The 18,147-nt window shown below is 41.4% G+C and overlaps 2 protein-coding genes across 5 annotated transcripts in view; one reads left to right on the top strand and one right to left on the bottom strand.

Annotated features, from left to right (window-relative positions):
* The window catches only part of myh11a (myosin, heavy chain 11a, smooth muscle), a 32,548-nt gene extending 20,223 nt beyond the window's left edge, over nt 1–12,325 (top strand). For 2 of the 3 annotated variants that reach the window (XM_030134359.1, XM_030134349.1), the window contains 33 exons: nt 433–576; nt 686–781; nt 869–987; nt 1,106–1,258; nt 1,355–1,528; nt 1,659–1,832; nt 1,954–2,068; nt 2,448–2,641; nt 2,948–3,069; nt 3,364–3,433; nt 3,530–3,690; nt 3,852–3,960; nt 4,138–4,269; nt 4,383–4,589; nt 4,692–4,829; nt 4,937–5,060; nt 5,183–5,354; nt 5,510–5,722; nt 5,833–5,977; nt 6,074–6,280; nt 6,365–6,469; nt 6,573–6,725; nt 6,993–7,241; nt 7,325–7,537; nt 7,684–7,896; nt 7,977–8,138; nt 8,409–8,537; nt 8,622–8,710; nt 8,801–8,924; nt 9,013–9,221; nt 9,387–9,495; nt 9,629–9,801; nt 10,587–12,325. In XM_030134359.1, the coding sequence (XP_029990219.1) occupies nt 433–576; nt 686–781; nt 869–987; nt 1,106–1,258; nt 1,355–1,528; nt 1,659–1,832; nt 1,954–2,068; nt 2,448–2,641; nt 2,948–3,069; nt 3,364–3,433; nt 3,530–3,690; nt 3,852–3,960; nt 4,138–4,269; nt 4,383–4,589; nt 4,692–4,829; nt 4,937–5,060; nt 5,183–5,354; nt 5,510–5,722; nt 5,833–5,977; nt 6,074–6,280; nt 6,365–6,469; nt 6,573–6,725; nt 6,993–7,241; nt 7,325–7,537; nt 7,684–7,896; nt 7,977–8,138; nt 8,409–8,537; nt 8,622–8,710; nt 8,801–8,924; nt 9,013–9,221; nt 9,387–9,495; nt 9,629–9,801; nt 10,587–10,716 (5,027 nt within the window). In that variant the 3' untranslated portion in view covers nt 10,717–12,325. Of the gene's footprint in view, nt 1–432; nt 577–685; nt 782–868; nt 988–1,105; nt 1,259–1,354; nt 1,529–1,658; nt 1,833–1,953; nt 2,069–2,447; nt 2,642–2,947; nt 3,070–3,363; nt 3,434–3,529; nt 3,691–3,851; nt 3,961–4,137; nt 4,270–4,382; nt 4,590–4,691; nt 4,830–4,936; nt 5,061–5,182; nt 5,355–5,509; nt 5,723–5,832; nt 5,978–6,073; nt 6,281–6,364; nt 6,470–6,572; nt 6,726–6,992; nt 7,242–7,324; nt 7,538–7,683; nt 7,897–7,976; nt 8,139–8,408; nt 8,538–8,621; nt 8,711–8,800; nt 8,925–9,012; nt 9,222–9,386; nt 9,496–9,628; nt 9,802–10,082; nt 10,116–10,586 lie in introns of all 3 variants that reach the window. The other variant, XM_030134368.1, reaches the window with a different exon arrangement.
* A 758-nt stretch (nt 12,326–13,083) lies between these two features.
* LOC115419548 (nuclear distribution protein nudE homolog 1-B) lies at nt 13,084–17,875 on the bottom strand. 2 transcript variants are annotated; one of them, XM_030134408.1, is made up of 9 exons: nt 17,739–17,875; nt 17,256–17,353; nt 16,980–17,133; nt 16,362–16,510; nt 16,102–16,238; nt 14,776–14,952; nt 14,534–14,619; nt 14,257–14,411; nt 13,084–14,127 (listed from the first exon to the last, which is right to left on the bottom strand). In XM_030134408.1, exons 1-9 carry the CDS (start codon nt 17,745–17,747, stop codon nt 14,034–14,036), a joined length of 1,059 nt encoding a protein of 352 aa, XP_029990268.1. In that variant the 5' UTR covers nt 17,748–17,875; the 3' UTR covers nt 13,084–14,033. The 2 variants fall into 2 exon arrangements, with proteins under 2 accessions (XP_029990268.1, XP_029990277.1); XM_030134417.1 differs by having other exon boundaries at nt 17,256–17,349; nt 17,739–17,871.
* Between the last annotated feature and the right edge of the window lie 272 nt (nt 17,876–18,147).

Genomic DNA, 18,147 nt, shown 5'->3' with positions numbered 1-18,147 from the left:
GTACTATGTCCAACTGGAAAAGATTTGCTATACTGTTAAAGGGTCAGTTCAGAAGTTCTCTGATGCCTGGCAACCTTTCTTAGCTCACTTTGAAACTATAAACGTGAATTAGATTAATTTGTAGAGTGTAGTGTATATGTGTAATATGTATTTGTGTATGTATGTTTCTCTCTAACTTTCTGCCAGTTTTGTTTTTTTGTTTTAATTTTTCCTCTGGAATTTGTAATGTTTCTGGAGGGGGGGGGTAAAAGAGGAAAAATGCTTGTAGTATAGTAAATGTAATTTTATTTATACTTTTCAAAATCTTAAGAAAAAAGACCTTAATCAAATAAAAATGATAGTCAAGCCCCATAATATTCATAATGGTGTGATTTTTTTTTTTGTAGTATTATATGCAGTTGATTTATCTACTTCTGTGTGTTGTATTTGCAGAGGAGCTTCTTCTTGAGCCTTTTAGTAGTTACCGGTTCCTCAGTGCGGGACATGTCCAGATCCCCGGCCAACAAGATGATGAGATGTATGAGGAGACCATGGAGGCTATGAAAATCATGGGCTTCACTGACGAAGAGAGAATTGGTATCAATGATAACCCTGATCTTCTTTGAACACTTGTCTGGTATCAAATCCATGTGTTATCCAGCTGGGGTTTCTTTGTAAAGTAACAGTTGTATTCTGTGTGTTTCAGACATCCTGAAGGTGTGCTCCACTGTCATGCAGCTGGGAAACATTGAGTTCAAGAAGGAGAGGAACCAGGAGCAGGCGACAATGCCAGATAATACAGGTTAGACGCTTCCCTCTACACATACTCAACTAGACAGAGTAATTTCATATTTCACCTTTATTTACAAACCTACCTGTCTGATTCTAGCGGCCCAGAAGGTGTGTCATCTGCAAGGCATCAATGTGACAGACTTTACACGTGCCATCCTCACCCCTCGAATCAAAGTGGGCAGAGAGGTGGTGCAGAAGGCACAGACCAAAGAGCAGGTATTACAAAGTCTGTCGGCCGAACCAAACTTACATCAATAATGACACATAATAGATAATTTAGAATATAGGTTGCCACATTTCTCATATAACATATTTTTGTCTTTTTATTTGTTAGGCTGATTTTGCTATTGAAGCTCTGGCCAAAGCGGTGTTTGAGCGTCTGTTCCGCTGGATTCTTGCCCGAGTCAACAAGGCCCTGGATAAAACTAAACGCCAGGGAGCTTCCTTCCTGGGAATCCTTGATATTGCTGGATTTGAGATCTTTGAGGTGTGGACATGTTGATCACAGACAAGACAGGCATGCTAACAAGGTGAGGACACAAAGATGTAGAGGATATTCATACAAAACATCTGGTTATTGCAGGACAACTCCTTTGAGCAGCTGTGCATCAACTACACCAACGAGAAGCTGCAGCAGCTCTTCAACCACACCATGTTCATCCTGGAGCAGGAGGAGTACCAGAGGGAGGGCATTGAGTGGAACTTCATTGATTTTGGCCTTGACTTGCAGCCATGCATCGAGCTCATTGAAAGACCAGTAAATAAAAAGCCAAATATCTTATTTCATCTCTCTTACCTTGTCTACAGCAAATAATGTATGTTTTATAATAATAAATGATATATTTTTAAGACGGTCAAGCTCAGCCATTCCTTCATCTTCTCTGCAGAACAACCCTCCAGGCATCCTGGCCCTGCTGGATGAAGAGTGCTGGTTTCCCAAAGCCACAGATATCTCCTTTGTTGAGAAACTCTTGAACACCCAAGGGAACCATATGAAATTTGCCAAACCCAAACAGCTCAAAGACAAGACAGAGTTCTCTATTTTCCATTATGCTGGCAGGGTGAGTTGTGAGGAGATGTATTGTACATAATAACATGAAGTAGCATTTAACTTCTAGAGTCATACATTAGGTAATGAGATTTAGAAATTCTAAAATAACATCAACAATGTTTTGATTGTAGGTGGATTACAATGCTACAGCCTGGCTGACAAAGAATATGGACCCTTTGAATGACAATGTCACATCTCTTCTCATGAACTCATCCAGCCAGTTTGTGCAAGAACTGTGGAAAGATGGTGAGATGGGCAGTTTAAATCGATGATCATTTGAAATATCAATCATGTATATTGCAACTATTTAACATTTTTGTAAATGCTAGATTAATAAATTTTGGTATAGAATAAAGACATAACACCACCACAACAATAAACCTTACAGTTAAATTCTAATAACATTTTTATATTACAGTCTTGTTTGTAGGACTGCATATTTGACTTACTTTCAAAGTATCACAAAAATCACTGTAGACAGTAACAGATGCAGATATAATCTGTAGACACAAAGTACTAAAACACAGAAAACGTCCAGCTAATTTGAACAGATTATAAGTACAAACACATCTAGACCATATAAGATGTTTTTAGATTTTGTTTATTTATGTATTGTGTACCGCAGCGGACAGAGTGGTGGGTCTGGACACCATTGCCAAGATGTCGGACACCTCCATGCCGAGTGCATCAAAGACAAAGAAGGGAATGTTCCGCACTGTTGGACAGCTTTACAAGGAGTCTCTGGCCAAACTCATGACCACACTGCACAACACCCAGCCCAACTTTGTCAGATGCATCATCCCCAACCACGAGAAGAGGGTAAAGAAGTGTGCACTATCATCAACAGTAGCATCTCAAAAGTTCCTCTCTGAAAACCATGAAACATGAGCATTTTAATGTCTAAAGTATTGAAATAGCAATGGTTTGGTATTTAGCAAAGCAATTTTTCAGAGTAGTTTGACCTTCTCTATCCGCTGTGGACAGCCCTGTCACCCAATGCATTCTGAGTGCCACTACTGTTCTGAACCTCTGTAGGTGAAGCACTGGCCATTCAGTATTGACAGGAAGATATGTATTTCTCCACTCTACAACCTGTGTAATGATGCAAATATGGTGTTTTTTCAGGCTGGGAAACTGGATGCCCACCTGGTCTTGGAGCAGCTGAGGTGTAATGGTGTGCTGGAGGGAATCAGAATCTGCCGACAAGGATTCCCCAACAGAATTGTCTTTCAGGAATTCCGCCAGCGGTGAGTTGGATCTGATGGGCGTCACCAACCCATAACATTGTTTTCAAATATGCTTAAGAAAATGGTATTATTTTATGTGGATAATCCACCTACAGAGAATTTTGTTTTTGTAATATTTCAACAGCTGATTAGTTGAGATTTGACATTTCAGTGTTTTTACTTTACTCAATTAAATGTTAAATTAATGAAACTGGACATAAGCTATTCAAGTACTCTTTAAATTCTCTTTAGGCAGACTCCCCAAATAAATTACCTCCCAGAAATCTTTGTGTAAACTTCTTTGTCTCCTAACAGATATGAGATCCTTGCTGCTAACGCTATTCCCAAAGGTTTCATGGATGGAAAACAAGCCTGCTGCCTCATGGTAAATTCAGATTAAACACACCAACTACAAATAGTTAGAAATGCAGTATTTTTGGGTCTCTGCATTTTGTCTGACATAGATTTCCTCTCTCTTCAGATCAAGCATTTAGACCTGGACCCGAACCTGTACAGGATAGGACAGAGTAAGATCTTTTTCCGCACAGGAGTTCTGGCCCAGCTGGAGGAGGAGAGAGATCTGAAGATCACAGTGATCATCATTGCCTTCCAAGCCCAGGCTAGAGGTTTCCTGGCAAGAAAGTACGTAAATACAAGCCCATTCACACATATTTTAGCCTACTGTGATTTTAAAAGCTGTTTTTGGTGATATAGAGGAATGCTGTTTTGTACTTGGTTTCCTTTGCTGTATATTAGAAATATCTTCAAAATTAATTGGTCCTTTTACTGTTTTATTTTCATAGGGCATTTGCCAAGAGACAACAGCAACTGACAGCCATGAAAGTGATCCAGAGAAACTGTGCTGCCTACCTCAAACTCAGGAACTGGCAGTGGTGGAGGCTCTTCACAAAGGTCACTGAGTCATTCTTCACTTTCATGCAACAACACTTTGACTTCTTTCATATTTTCTTTGTAGTTGTGTAATCGTTGCTTAATTAACATGCTTGGGTTATGCTTGGAAAGAAAATTCCAAGCTTAGTCTTTTTACCCCTTTTTAACAAAGATATTGCTCATCCTTCTGATCTATAGGTCAAGCCTCTGCTGCAAGTGACCCGTCAGGAGGAAGAGATGAGTCTGAAGGAGGAAGAGCTGCAGAAAGCCAAAGAATCTGCTGTAAAGTTTGAAACTGAGCTGAAGGAAATTTCCTTGAAACACACATCGGTAAAGAATAAAAGACATAAAGATATTTCAAAACCCTGTGTAGATAAAGCATGTCTGAAGTGAACGTGTTAATAGTTATATAATACAGACACAATGATGGTTGACTATTTCAGGTTATTGAGGAGAGGAACGCACTTCAAGAGCAGCTCCAAGCAGAGACAGAACTGTATGCCGAGGCTGAGGAGATGAGGGTCCGTCTTGCGGCGAAGAAGCAGGAGCTAGAGGAGATCCTGCATGAGATGGAGGCAAGGCTGGATGAAGAGGAAGAACGCGCTCAAGGACTGCTGGTGGAGAAGAAGAAGATGCAACAACAGATGCAGGTCTGCAGTTCTTGCTTATCAGTGTTATTGTCCATGCTCAGTTGTGTTCTCTAACAATGTGATGAGTTAAAGAAACTGGATGGCAATGTTTTATTCTTGTAGGAATTGGAGGAACATTTGGAGGAGGAGGAAGATGCGCGGCAAAAGCTACAACTGGAGAAAGTTACTTGTGAGGGAAAGATCAAAAAGCTGGAGGATGACATCCTGGTGATGGAGGATCAGAACAACAAGCTGCTGAAGGTGAGTGTGGATAAAGAGCACTGATCAGAGTGCAACTAAAATTAGTCAAATACTGTGTTAAAAACATAGTGGATTTTGATAAACGTATGTCTTGCATTGTTGTGTAGGAGAGGAAGCTGATGGAGGAAAGGATTGCAGACTTCAGTGCCAACCTTGCTGAAGAAGAGGAGAAATCCAAGAACCTCACTAAACTCAAAAACAAACACGAGTCCATGATTTCTGAGCTGGAGGGTAGTTATCTCTTATTCATTTTAATGCACTGGCCTTACAAACCTCTAAAAAAGAATTAATACCATATAAAATTAGTACAAGGTTGGATTTCTTTGAACTCTTACCTTCTGCTGCTCTTATAGTCCGCTTGAAGAAGGAAGAAAAGGGTCGTCAGGAGCTGGACAAGGCAAAGCGCAAGTTGGAGGCTGAGTCCAATGACCTGCAAGAGCAGATAGCTGATCTACAGGCTCAGATTGCTGACCTCAAAGCCCAGCTTGCCAAGAAAGAGGAGGAGCTACAGAATGCATTGGCCAGGTAAAGTCCAAATTGGACTTATTGTCCATTTAGTAACTATTAATTGCTAAAAGACAGCTTAGTACTTTTCATCACCTCATAAATTATTGGATGCTATTTAGGCTTTTTCATCCTGCTTATCATTATCCTACTTCATGAATTTCTCTGCCTCTCAGGTTAGAAGATGAGTCAGCTCAGAAGAATAACGCTCTGAAGAAGATCAGAGAGCTGGAGGGCCACATCTCAGACCTGCAGGAGGACCTGGACTCAGAGCGGGCAGCCAGGAACAAGGCAGAGAAAATCAAGAGAGATCTCGGGGAGGAGCTGGAGGCCCTCAAATCAGAGCTGGAGGACACACTGGACACCACCGCTACCCAGCAGGAACTAAGGTCTGTCCCACAAAACTGGAAATACCAACACATTGCCCACATGTGTTGGGTATTTAAGAGGGGGCTGAAATGTGTCATATTGTTTTAGTGCATATCTTTATGTTCTATAGAGCCAAACGTGAACAGGAGGTGACCTTGTTGAAGAGAGCAATAGAGGAAGAGAACCGGACCCATGAGGCTCAGATACAGGAGATGAGACAGAAACACACTCAGGCCACAGAGGAGCTCACAGAGCAGCTGGAGCAGTCCAAACGAGTATGGAGCTTGTAGAGCACGATTTGGGGGCAAAAATATGTGTTTTGTGTGGATAATCACACTGAAGTCAAGTTTTATTTCCCCTCCTTTGCTTAGGTGAAGTCCAATTTGGAGAAGGCTAAACAAGCTCTGGAGAAGGAGACCTCAGAGTTAACCATGGAGGTGCGCTCACTTGTCCAAGCCAAACAAGACGGGGAACACAAGAGGAAGAAGTTGGAAGGTCAGGTGGCAGATCTGCAGTCCCGCTTCAATGACAGTGAGAAGCAGAAGGCTGAGCTGGGAGAACGCTGCTCCAAGATCACTGTAAATAAGATGTGTTGTGTTCACATTAGAAATTTAAGACTTTTCAACAGTTACCACATGTAACCTAATCTTTGTATCATCCAGGTTGAATTGGAGAGTGTAACGAGTCTACTGAATGAAGCAGAGGGCAAGAACATCAAATTGAGCAAAGATGTAACCAGCCTCACATCCCAACTTCAAGACTCTCAGGTAAGTTGATTTTCAGAAAAACCTTTTCATGTTTTTTTCTAGACACAGGGAATTTTTCCTGTTGGGATTTTAACACCGGCTTTTTATCTGGTTGCGGCTATAGGAGCTTCTGGCTGAAGAGACGCGTCAGAAGCTGCAGTTCTCTACAAAGCTGCGACAAGCAGAAGATGAAAAGAACAGCTTGCAGGAACAGCTCGAGGAGGAGATGGAGGCTAAGAGGAATGTGGAGAGACACGTGTCAACCCTCAACATTCAGGTCAGAGTACAGACTTGTACATTGACAGATTAAGGCTGCATTCTTTTTAAGTGCTGCAGCTCCCCTTCCACAGTACACGATGTTGCACACAATTAGGAAATACTACTTCATCATGCTGTTGCCTCCAAAACATTGACCACCTGATTCCTAGATTCATGGCAGTTGAGATTGACAGTGTGCTGAGATGCACATGCAATGACACATTGAAACTTCTGAGGTGGTATCAGTGCTGTGAAGTAAAGCATGTCTGTCTTCCTCTGTCTACAGCTGTCAGATGCAAAGAAGAAGCTGGATGAAATGGCAGGAAACATTGAGCTACTGGAAGAAGGTAAGAAACGTCTGCAGAGAGACTTAGAGGCAGCCAACACCCAGTTTGAGGAGAAGGCCTCCGCATATGACAAATTGGAAAAGACCAAAAACCGCCTGCAGCAGGAGCTGGAGGACACACTGATGGACCTGGACAACCAGAGGCAGAACGTATCAAACCTGGAGAAGAAGCAGAAAAAGTTTGACCAGGTCAGCTGAATAGTTACCATTTGTGTCTTCAAAATTGCTATTGTTACAGGTCATTTATACATGGCTTCCTTTTTGGCATCCAGATGCTGGCAGAGGAGAAGAGTATCTCCAGTAAATATGCAGATGAGAGAGACCGTGCTGAAGCCGAGGCCAGAGAGAAGGAGACCAAGGCTCTGTCCCTGGCGAGGGCTCTGGAGGAGGCCCAGGATGCCAGAGAGGAACTGGAGAGAGCCAACAAGGCCCTGAGGACTGAGATGGAGGACCTGATCAGTTCCAAGGATGATGTGGGAAAGAATGTTAGTACTGAAACATTTTTGGTGAAATCATCACTGAATGCTTGTTTTTAGTGTCAGTCTATTATCAAGCATTCTTTGTGGATTCTATTGGTAATTACAGTTGTATACTTGATATGGTAGTTAATGGGATAGTATGTTTGTATCAGGTCCATGAGCTGGAGAAGTCCAAACGAGGCCTGGAAGCCCAGGTAGAAGAGATGAAGACCCAGCTAGAGGAACTGGAAGATGAGCTGCAGGCGGCTGAGGATGCCAAGCTGCGTCTGGAGGTCAACATGCAGGCTCTCAAGGCCCAGTTTGAGAGGGACCTCCAGGGACGCGATGAGATGGGAGAAGAGAAGAAGAGACAGCTTATCAAGCAGGTTAAAGAAAAAAAAGCATTGTCATTAAATGTTGCACCAGCTCCATCAGTGAGCTAAACAAAAATGACTGTTGACTGCAGGTTCGTGAGTTGGAGACGGAGCTTGAGGATGAACGAAAGCAGAGGGCCTCGGCAGCAGCAGCAAAGAAGAAGTTAGAGACAGACATTAAGGATCTGGAGGGACAGATTGAGACATCCAATAAGGGCAGAGATGAGGCTATCAAGCAGCTCCGCAAGCTTCAGGTGAGAATCAGTTCATGAGTTTTCACTTCGACTTAAAGATTCTGTTTGTAACACTGGGTGACATGTTTTAGTGAAGTTGGAAACTGCACTGCTCTGCTGTTAAATAAGCAGAAATCTGATGTTAGAGCCGGTCTTTGTTTTGTCTTTTCTGGAGTTTTTAGTTAAATCCCTGTAAATCCCACTGTAAGTAAAGGATCTGATTACTTTGACTCCTACTCATTGTGTAATAAATAAACATGTATTGATGATTGTTGCTCCACCACCTTCCAGGGCCAGATGAAGGACTATCAGAGGGAGCTGGAAGATGCCCGTGCTGCCAGAGAGGAGGTGCTGGCGACCGCAAAGGAGAGTGAGAAGAAGGCCAAGAGTCTGGAGGCCGAGCTCATGCAGCTGCAGGAGGTACACTGTTGAAAACTAACATGGAAAGCATCATATTAGAGACAGATGCTTGACATACTAGACAGAAATTTAATTTGTTTGTAGGATCTGGCTGCAGCTGAGAGAGCACGTAAGCAGGCAGAGGCTGAAAGAGATGAACTGTCTGATGAGCTGGCAAGCAACTCATCTGGAAAGTGCGTAACAATGTCATTACCCCAGGTAATTGTGTCAAGAGACCATAAATATTGGTTGTGTTTGAGCTCTGCTGGGTTTCTTATGTTCAGGTCAGCCTTGACAGAAGAGAAGCGACGTCTAGAAGCTAAGATCTCCCAGCTTGAGGAGGAGCTGGAGGAGGAGCAGAGCAACATGGAAATCCTCAATGACAGGCTGAGGAAGAGCACACAGCAGGTGATGAGAGCGAAGCATCAGTCAACTCAGCCCAATGGCTACCCCCTTTTTCCAATTTAATGGAAATGGAAACCATTTTTCTCCATAGGTGGATCAGCTCACCAACGAGTTGCAGGCGGAGCGCAGCACCTCCCAGAAGAACGAGAGCGCTCGGCAGCAGATGGAGCGCCAGAACAAGGAGCTGAAGGCCAAGCTCCAGGAAATGGAGGGCCAGGTCAAGTCCAAATTCAAGTCCTCCATCTCTGCATTGGAGGCTAAAGTGGCACAGCTTGAAGAGCAGCTGGAGCAGGAGAACAGGTCAAGGATGGAAATCATTCAGGGATTGTCATTTATAATTGCACATCCATTATGAAGTGGAATGTTATTTCTTACATTTACCATTACATTCTGCATCATATCACAATACTACTTAATTGAACATTTATTTCTCAGTAACTTTGACTCATCACCTGTAATTTTCAGGGAGAAGCAGGCTACTGCCAAGAGTATGCGCCAGAAAGACAAGAAGCTGAAGGACCTGATCATGCAAGTGGAGGATGAAAGAAAACAAGGAGAGCAGTACAAAGACCAGGTACAATCACTTCAACAGCACTTGAACATTTTTTTTCTTTGCACCAACAAGACATGTGTGCACGAGTGACTGTTGATGTCAGTCAATCAATAAATCAGTCAATCAAGTCTGCATATTCCTCCTCATTTTTCAGGCAGAGAAGGCAAATACTCGCATGAAGCAGCTGAAGCGGCAGCTCGAGGAGTCCGAAGAGGAGTCTCAGCGTGCTACGGCCGCTCGCAGGAAGCTGCAGCGGGAGCTGGATGAAGCCACCGAGGCCAATGATGCCATGAGCCGAGAGGTCAACTCTCTCAAGAGCAAACTAAGGTAGGATGAAGGACCAAAGAATCTATGAATGTGTGTCCTATGTGTGACAGGTTGTCTTTTGCAGCTTTGAGCCTGTGAAGGTAAACAGATACTAAAAAAGGTGAACAATAAATAGTAGCTTTAGGAGGCATATGTGAAATACTAAATGACATGTCTTTCACCTGAAGAGATCATGAGCCATCCACTGTCCTCTGTGAAAAGTTATAATCCAACATGTTAATACAGTGGATGTAGGCTTATACAAGTACACGCATGTACAATCATGTCCATCTCTATTCCAGAGGCAACCCTGAACCCAAGGAGTAACACAGCAGGTACCTCTGCGTCTCATAGTAACCCCATCACCATTCCTCATCAACAAAACTTTTCATCTCCCCTGCACACTCCTGTTTCTATCATTTCTGTCACTGAGCCGAACTGAGAGAAATATGGCTCATCAGCCGCCAGACTAAACGAGATGTCATTAACTAATGTATAACTGATGTCCAGATGGTGGCCATGTTTTTCTCAGCGCTTGGTTTAATTTCCATAAACCGAACTCATTTTCCTGAGCCAGGAGTCAAATGAGTTACAAAGATAACCAGCGTGCTTAACCTATAACGAAGCACAATCTGTACATTCTGTATTTCATCGATCATCCTCCTTGTAGTGTAAAACACGAGTGGTTTTCCAACAAAACCTTTATCCACTCAAGACACCGTCACGTAATCCACACCTCTCACTGTGCCCATATGTTTTTGTGTCGCGTCTTTGTGTGTATATGTGTGTCTCTGTGGCATCTTTAGGCGTGGAAATGAACCGTCCTTTGGCAGTGCACCTCGCCGTATGGGAGGAGGTCGAAGGGTGGTCGAAGATGCCTCAGAAGAGGAGGGCGAATCTCAGAGTGACTTCAACGGAACCAAATCCACAGAGTGAGGGAAGTTTTTTTTAACGAGAATGAGATAGAAGATACCAGGGCAGGCCTGCCACTTAAACACCCAGTAACTTCAAAGCCTGTTATATCATCCTGTTCTTCCATATCACATCTAAATATATATTTTCTGTCAGTCCCCATAGTGTATCTTCTCATTTCAGTGCACTTTTTCTTGACACAAAACAATCAAAAAGGACTGTCAACAAGTTATGATGGCTCTGGTGATGTGTGATTTGCTGTTCCTAGTTTTTTTTGTTTTTTTTTTATTTACACTGTTGTACTGCACTGAATGAATGATACTTCCTTATGCAGAGTTTTGTACACAAATAGGTGCCTCTAATTACCACGCTAACCTGCCAGCAAAGCCTCGGGGTCTTCACAATAAGTTACCCTGTGAACTTAAAGCAGAGACATTGTGTAAATCTACAGATCTGTAACTATTATCAGCGACTGTTGTCCTGTTGCCTGTGACTGCTGTTAAGTGTTTCAGTGCAGCACTGAAGTGGTCAGACCAGTCAGAAAATGCACAAGCGCATTTCTTCACCTGGTCTTGCTCCAGTCAGTGCTGCTGTTTGTACCCAACATACAAATATTTAGCTGTTAACATGTTCTTAAGTCACCATTTAAAGTATGTTATATGCACCTTTCTTGTGGCCAGATATGTTTAGATTCCTTTTAGTTGTAAGAGACTATTTGAGTCAGACAGGTTTACGGTTTTCTTAAGTAGGAAATCATGAGCCAGATTTCAGTAATGGTCACTTACCAGCACTCACATTTCTATCTCCCCTTTATCCAGATTTTCTGTACATGTTAAAAAGCCCAAATCACTCTAAACCAAAGAATTATACATTTTATATGTCATATGTATCAACTGATGTTTACATGACACCATTTTATGTATTAACTGTTGAAACACCTGCACAAGAAATAAAGATTTTTCAAAAGAAAGTTCGTTTTTACTACACCTCTTTTAATGTTTGTCTCAGTCAGTAACTTCATCTCACTCATCTGTTCAGTTCAATAGAAAAACAACTGCAAACCAACAGGATAAAAGTTGGGTATAGTACCTCAGGCACATATAGTTTTCAATACAGAAGCAGTTGCACAGGTGCTACAAATGACACCTGGTACACAGTGGTCATAGATTACAATTACAGTTAGCTCACGTTAGTTTCAGGAAGTTTAAACAGCGAAGAAGAGCAGGATCTCTGAATCACAAGTCCTACACATAGGCTACAGTGATGACTACTGTTACCGTACTGTCTGCTTTTAATGAGCTGCTGTATGGCAGTAATGACAATTCCAGATGAACTGGAAACATTTCAGTGAAAAAAAGCAAAGATGTCACATTAAAAGGTGTTCCCCGATTCACAAACATGTCTTACTAAAAAGCTGGAATAAGAGGTATTCAATATAATGTACGTTCTATCCACTTAGACAAATATACTATGATCTGTGCTTATCATCGGCCTGTTAAAACCTATTATTGCTTGGTATTTTTCCCATCCGCCCAACACATCTAGGGTTGGGCAGATGAGAGAGAGAATAATCACTATACATTCTGTAGTGCACATGAGCTGATCTATGAACATACTATTGCCACTGTAAAATAAAAAAGGGTTCTTAGTAACACTAGATCATAAACGAGCAACAAGATGAAAACCTTATCTCAGGTGGAAAAACCTGTTCTTCACATTCATGAACCCATTGGAAAGAGTTTTTGTTTGTTACGCTTAAAGTAAGCTTTCACTGAGCCTGTTTACATGACCATAAAAGTCTGATAACTAGGCATAATCAGATAATTGTAATCATCAGATCTGACGCATTTACATACACATAAGAAATGTGATAATTGAGAACCATGGTTTAGATGCTTTAGTCCATTATCGGATTTCTCTCGGAGTATGTACGACTCAAATTTCCCGTTATCTTTCGCTACGTAATTTCCATTTTCTATTATTTCAATTGTGTTTACACATGCACAGATGTAAAAGAACGAAATAATTCATATTACCCTGTATACATGCAGGAAGACATTGGAGTATTGAGGAGAAATCAAGGTGTGTTAATCTGATTTCTCATAATCAGATTACTGCCGTTTTCTGATAAAGCATGTTAAATTATGCTGTTTACATGATCACTTGAATATCCAATTACTCCAGAAATCAGATAATGATCGGCGCATTAGTGTACATGTAAATGGGCTCATTGATGGGACTTCAATGATACAAAGGACGTTGGTCGAGTCTGGTAAGAAAAATTGAAGAAACTACTTGTGGTTCTTGAAAGTAGCCTGGAAAAAACGGATTTCTAAAAGCCTGGAAGCATGAGGAATAGATCTTCCACTGCAGTATTTTAACCATTCTTTACAGTCACAAAATCACAGCAAAGCAAAGTCTATAAGCTAAGGAGGTAACAATAATGTCAATGAAGGCAGCAATGGCTTAAAGACTAACACCAACCTCTGGCAGACAGTTACTCATTTATTACTAAATTCGCTTTGTAGCAGTTAAGGGTCCTGAGGCAGTGAAGATCATCAACTCTAATCTAAAAAAAAGACGTTACTAAGGGATCATCCTGGTCAGACTAAAAGCATCTAGCTCATCCAAATCTTAGCCTTTGTGAACTAAAATGACTAAAATGATGCCAATACTGTCTATTACTAGACTCTTTGAGCCCATAGATCAAGCACATACATATACGCACTAATAACTGGTGTTTCCACACACTTTTCATATCAGATTTCCCCTTAAACAAAACATAAACCAATGCTTTTATGTTGGATCAGTTTTTCCAGTCATCACAGCTTTGGTTTGGACAGAGAATGTGCACAATTGAACCTTTAGATAAAGGATATTTCTTGGTCTCTATACTGTGGTCACTTCTAATGCCGGCAATAAACACGACGGGCATTAATTTGGGTCCCTATATCATAATCAGTGGATAATGCAGTGACGACGCTACATTGTGCTTGACCCACCATGGAACGTAAATAGGACAAATCAGTTTAGATGCTACTCACCCACAACGGCAAGAATGTTAAAGTGTGTGCAGCTAGATCTACAGAATTTTTTTACACAAGCTGTAGCACTGCATTCAGTGATATGATGTGGTTTTAGCTTGAAACAGCAGTAGTCCATGCACTGATTATGTGGAGCACAAAGTGAGGACAGTTCAAACAGTTCAGCAGGGCAAGCAGCGACAAGGGAAGACAGCCCAGCTCAGAGTCTCAGTGCTGTAGATTTATCACGAAGCAAGGAGGAAGACAGGGACAGGATCGGGGTTACTGCAGGAAGGACATGGCTCGCAGAATTTCCTCTCATAGCAGGATCTTGACTCCTCCCTGTGGAGACTGGGCACCCTGAGAGATCCCCCTCGGAGGAGCTGGTCCAAATTCTAACCGCTTCACTAAACTGAAAGATCAGAAAAGCAGATAAATACGACAACATAGTCTGCTTTACAATATCTTTTCCTACAGATTAATGCCTAAGCTAAAAGTTCAAGAGATATTAAACTGGACTCTGCTGCCATTTTCCACTCACCTGTCGTACTGAGGAGGAGGGCTCATGCTGCTTGCCTGGACCTCAGAACCGCCTTCTAAACCTGAGGGACTACTAGGCCCAGGTAAAAGGGCAGGTCTGGTGGTAGAGGAGTCGTATACAAAATCTCGACATGATGCCAACTTAGACTCCAGATTCTGGCGAGGATATCAAAAAATATTTGGTTATATTCATCTCATGTATGCAAAAATGTAAATTTGTGATAATGGCTCTGCATATGTAATGTGGGCTGTAGTTTGATTTGAATAAAATTTCTTACTCCAACTTTTCTAAGCAGCTCCCCTACGATGTTAAGTGCAGATATCCGGGCAGATGTAGTCAGAGGGGTCCCTGTCAATCCATCACCTAACAACCAAGAAAAATAGGGGGAAAAAAGGGAATTAGTTTATATTTCAACATTATTAAAAATAAATGAAGTGGAGTTCCCTTCATTACAGTGAATGGTGGTGTTCATAATATTTGATGATGGTTTGGTTATGAGAGTAGAAGCTTTCTTTTCACCTCGGCGGATGCTGGAAGCAGGGGGTGTTGCAAATGAGCCGATTGGTTTGGAGGGTGTGACAGGGACAGATGGGTTGTTGCCTGCAGGGCATGGCAGATCTGGACGATCCAGGTCTTTGCCCAAGCTGCTGGACGGCCGCCTTTCTTTTTGTCGCACAGCCAGCTCCTGCCGGAGGTCTGTCACAAACAGGACACAACAGGCACAGAAGGTCAAGATTAATGACCAACTCAAGAGCAGAATGTTCAGTCAGAGGTTCCAAAATGTTTTCATTTCAAGACTCAAGAGTGTGTTTTTTTATGGTGACCAAAATGTCAAAGAAAATTCATGATGAACTGTACTTATGCTAAATATACAAAAAATTCATTCTGCCTGACTTTCACAACATTAAAACACTACACGTGACATCTGAGATGAACAGAAAGAACATTACTCTTCTTATGTTTGCATTAGGCAGAAGTGGAAGAAGTGCATTACAAGTGGAAGTACTTAATTCAAAATGCTATCAACATACTAAAATATTTTCAGCAAACTGTGCAACTGTACTCAAGTACAATGTAAACTAAAGTACATACTGAGTTACTTTCTACCACTGGGATTAGGACAGTTAATTCACATGACATTTTTACGCATTTTCGTTTGGTAATTCTGTAAATGTAACATGATCCATTTTGTGTCCCAACTCTAATTTTAAGGAAAGGATATATCACCTGAAGTTTCAAACACACAATTTTCAAATGATCTCATGATGTCAAATTATTTTCATACAAACTGAAAGATTAAGTTGATTTACACTAGAATATAGTATGCCTGCTGACATGTAATGCATGAGACTAAATGTATCTCTGGAGTCTATGTTTCAAATAACATTCAAAAAATAAATAAAAATTAAAAACAAGCATTTTCAATTTTATTTGCGTGAAACAAAAAATATGTATGCCAGGGTCAAATAATTCTAATACATTACAAAGGTGATACAGGCATCATTAACTGATCAACTGCTGCCCTATTACAACTATACAAAAAGATTTCTCATTCACCGAGACGTTCATCACACTTTGCAAATGTAAGCAATAACAAAATGTGAAAGAATCATCATTTGAAAATCTTATATAGTATATAGTATATTGACCGACATGTTAATCTAAATATTTTCAAAAGTTTAGTCTATAGCTTCAAATAAGAGGGCGAACAGGAAGGATAAAAAGTTCATTAAATGAATCCATATATCAAAATTCACAGTCAGCTTGAAGTAGCACTTTGTGGAGAAATCAGCAGTTCTTTTAAACATGAGAAGACACAGTGAGACCGTGTCTGTGTATGTATACCTCTAGCTTCGTCCTTGAGCCTCTGAACAGACTCAAGCAGGTTCTCTTTCTCATCGAGTTCACTTTCCAGAAAGGCATTTCTCTCAATGACGTGGTTCATCCGCTGCTCAAAATCCTCCAAAGACATGATGGTAGCCCTGTGACAGATAAAAGGCAAGTGAAGACCAAAGACCAAAAGGTAACCACAAGAGTTAGAGCTCAGTGCCATTCAGTGTAAGCTGCTAGGTAGGATAATGGCTTTTAACCTGTTATACACTTACCTTTTGGTCCTTTCCAGGTCATCATTGGACTGCTCTAGCTCCCTGATGTATTTCTGCAGGTGATCTCGAACAGCTCTGGTCTCTGCCAGATCTTCCTCCAGGGTTGACATGTGCCTGAAAGTCTCAGAGTGCTGGGCCTCAAATTTCTCCTGCAAACCACACACAGACATATCAGCAATGCTACATTTGCTGTGTCATTGCAGAAGAGCAGTCAGTGCAGCTGTCAGTATATTTTGATTTGAGTGTCTGTGGATTCTGAAATGTTAGGATTATCATCCTCTCTTTTCTTCCCTCATCTTCATGTCCTTCACAGCCTTTCAGCAGTCAGGAGTTTTTAGCACAATCCTGCATTCACCGAAATCCCATGAATGTTCCCTTCCCCATGGACCACTGAACAAAAATAGCAGTCAGCTGATTTGTGGCTACAGAATGTATCAATGTTCCTACTGGTAGAGGCAATGACATGCTGATTTATGGTGACCCATCTAATAACTGTGGTCTGTGTGTGCATTTGTCTGTCTGAGACACTAAAACTGCCTTTTTCATGTCGGCAAGTGGAGCAGTAGAGCCCACTAATGAAGGTAGGGCACATGTCTATTTATATTCAAAGTGATCTACCTTGATACTTTCTAGTTCCATGCGGAGCCGGTTGTTGTCCAAGAGCAGCTCTTTGTTTCGACCTTCACACTGCTTCAACTCTGCTTCCAGCTCCGCCTCATAGTCTCGACTCATCTGCTGAAACTCCTGCAGCTCCTCCTGAGCCTCGTCCGCTCTGATGACAGAACATATATTCATTTAAATAAAAACTACTCTATCTGTCCAATGCCAATTCACATCTATATGATCGTAACATATTATAGTCATACAATTAAACTTCCTCCATCTTAACATTACCTTTGTTGATGTCTGTGTGACTGTTCCTTCCAGAACACCAGCTCTTCCTCAAGGGACACAAACTTGTGCGTTGATGGCTCTACCATGTTGGTTACTAACTTCAGAAGATGGAAATTATGTAAAAACAATAAAGACCCCGTTATTATATTAAGTACTATCTTTATCCACAAAACTGTATAGGAATGCCAAGAGATGCTAACTATCCTGAAGCTAACCTGAAGTAACAGAATCAACAATGGCATTTATTCTGCTCCTGTTCGCCGATTGTTTCATAAATCACACCTATTGAAAAATGAATGGCTTGTTTCTGGTCAGTTCGGCTAAAAACAAATCAAATCTTAGTTATCTACTTTGAAAAGCTAACGGCGGTGTCGAAAGTGCTGCTATGGTAGCTAAGTTTTAGCTAAGCTAATATAGCATGCTATTAGATGTAGCCACAATATCTGGTATCATTTTAATGGAAGACAAAACCAACAGACTCACCTGCTGCATACAATGGAATGGTTAAAACATACTTCAATTAAGAGGACAAATTATCCAATTTTCTACGTTAAGTGTAATAAAATATATTGTGACTGGAGAAACTAATCTCACATTACGTTAGGCTAGCGCTCCGCTCACCAATCAAATACAAACGAAGCTTATATTTTCGTACGCCATTGGTCAGTTGGAATGATGTCAGGAAAATCTTAGCCAATAATATTGTTTAGCGAACTTGAAGCCGCGGAGGGTGGAGTCGGAGCCCTCCCCCAAGGGCTGTGTACAAACCCAACAAACCCACTACAAAGTGAGCTCTGTAAACAGTGGTCTTACACTGTCATTGGAGATGTTAACCATAACTTTCTTTACCATCGTCAAACAGGTGCTTTTAGACCTTGTTTCCTTTTCTTTC

This window comes from Sphaeramia orbicularis, chromosome 1, assembly GCF_902148855.1.
Source record: "Sphaeramia orbicularis chromosome 1, fSphaOr1.1, whole genome shotgun sequence".
Taxonomy (NCBI): Eukaryota; Metazoa; Chordata; class Actinopteri; order Kurtiformes; family Apogonidae; genus Sphaeramia; species Sphaeramia orbicularis.
This window is presented reverse-complemented; position numbering and strand designations above follow the sequence as displayed.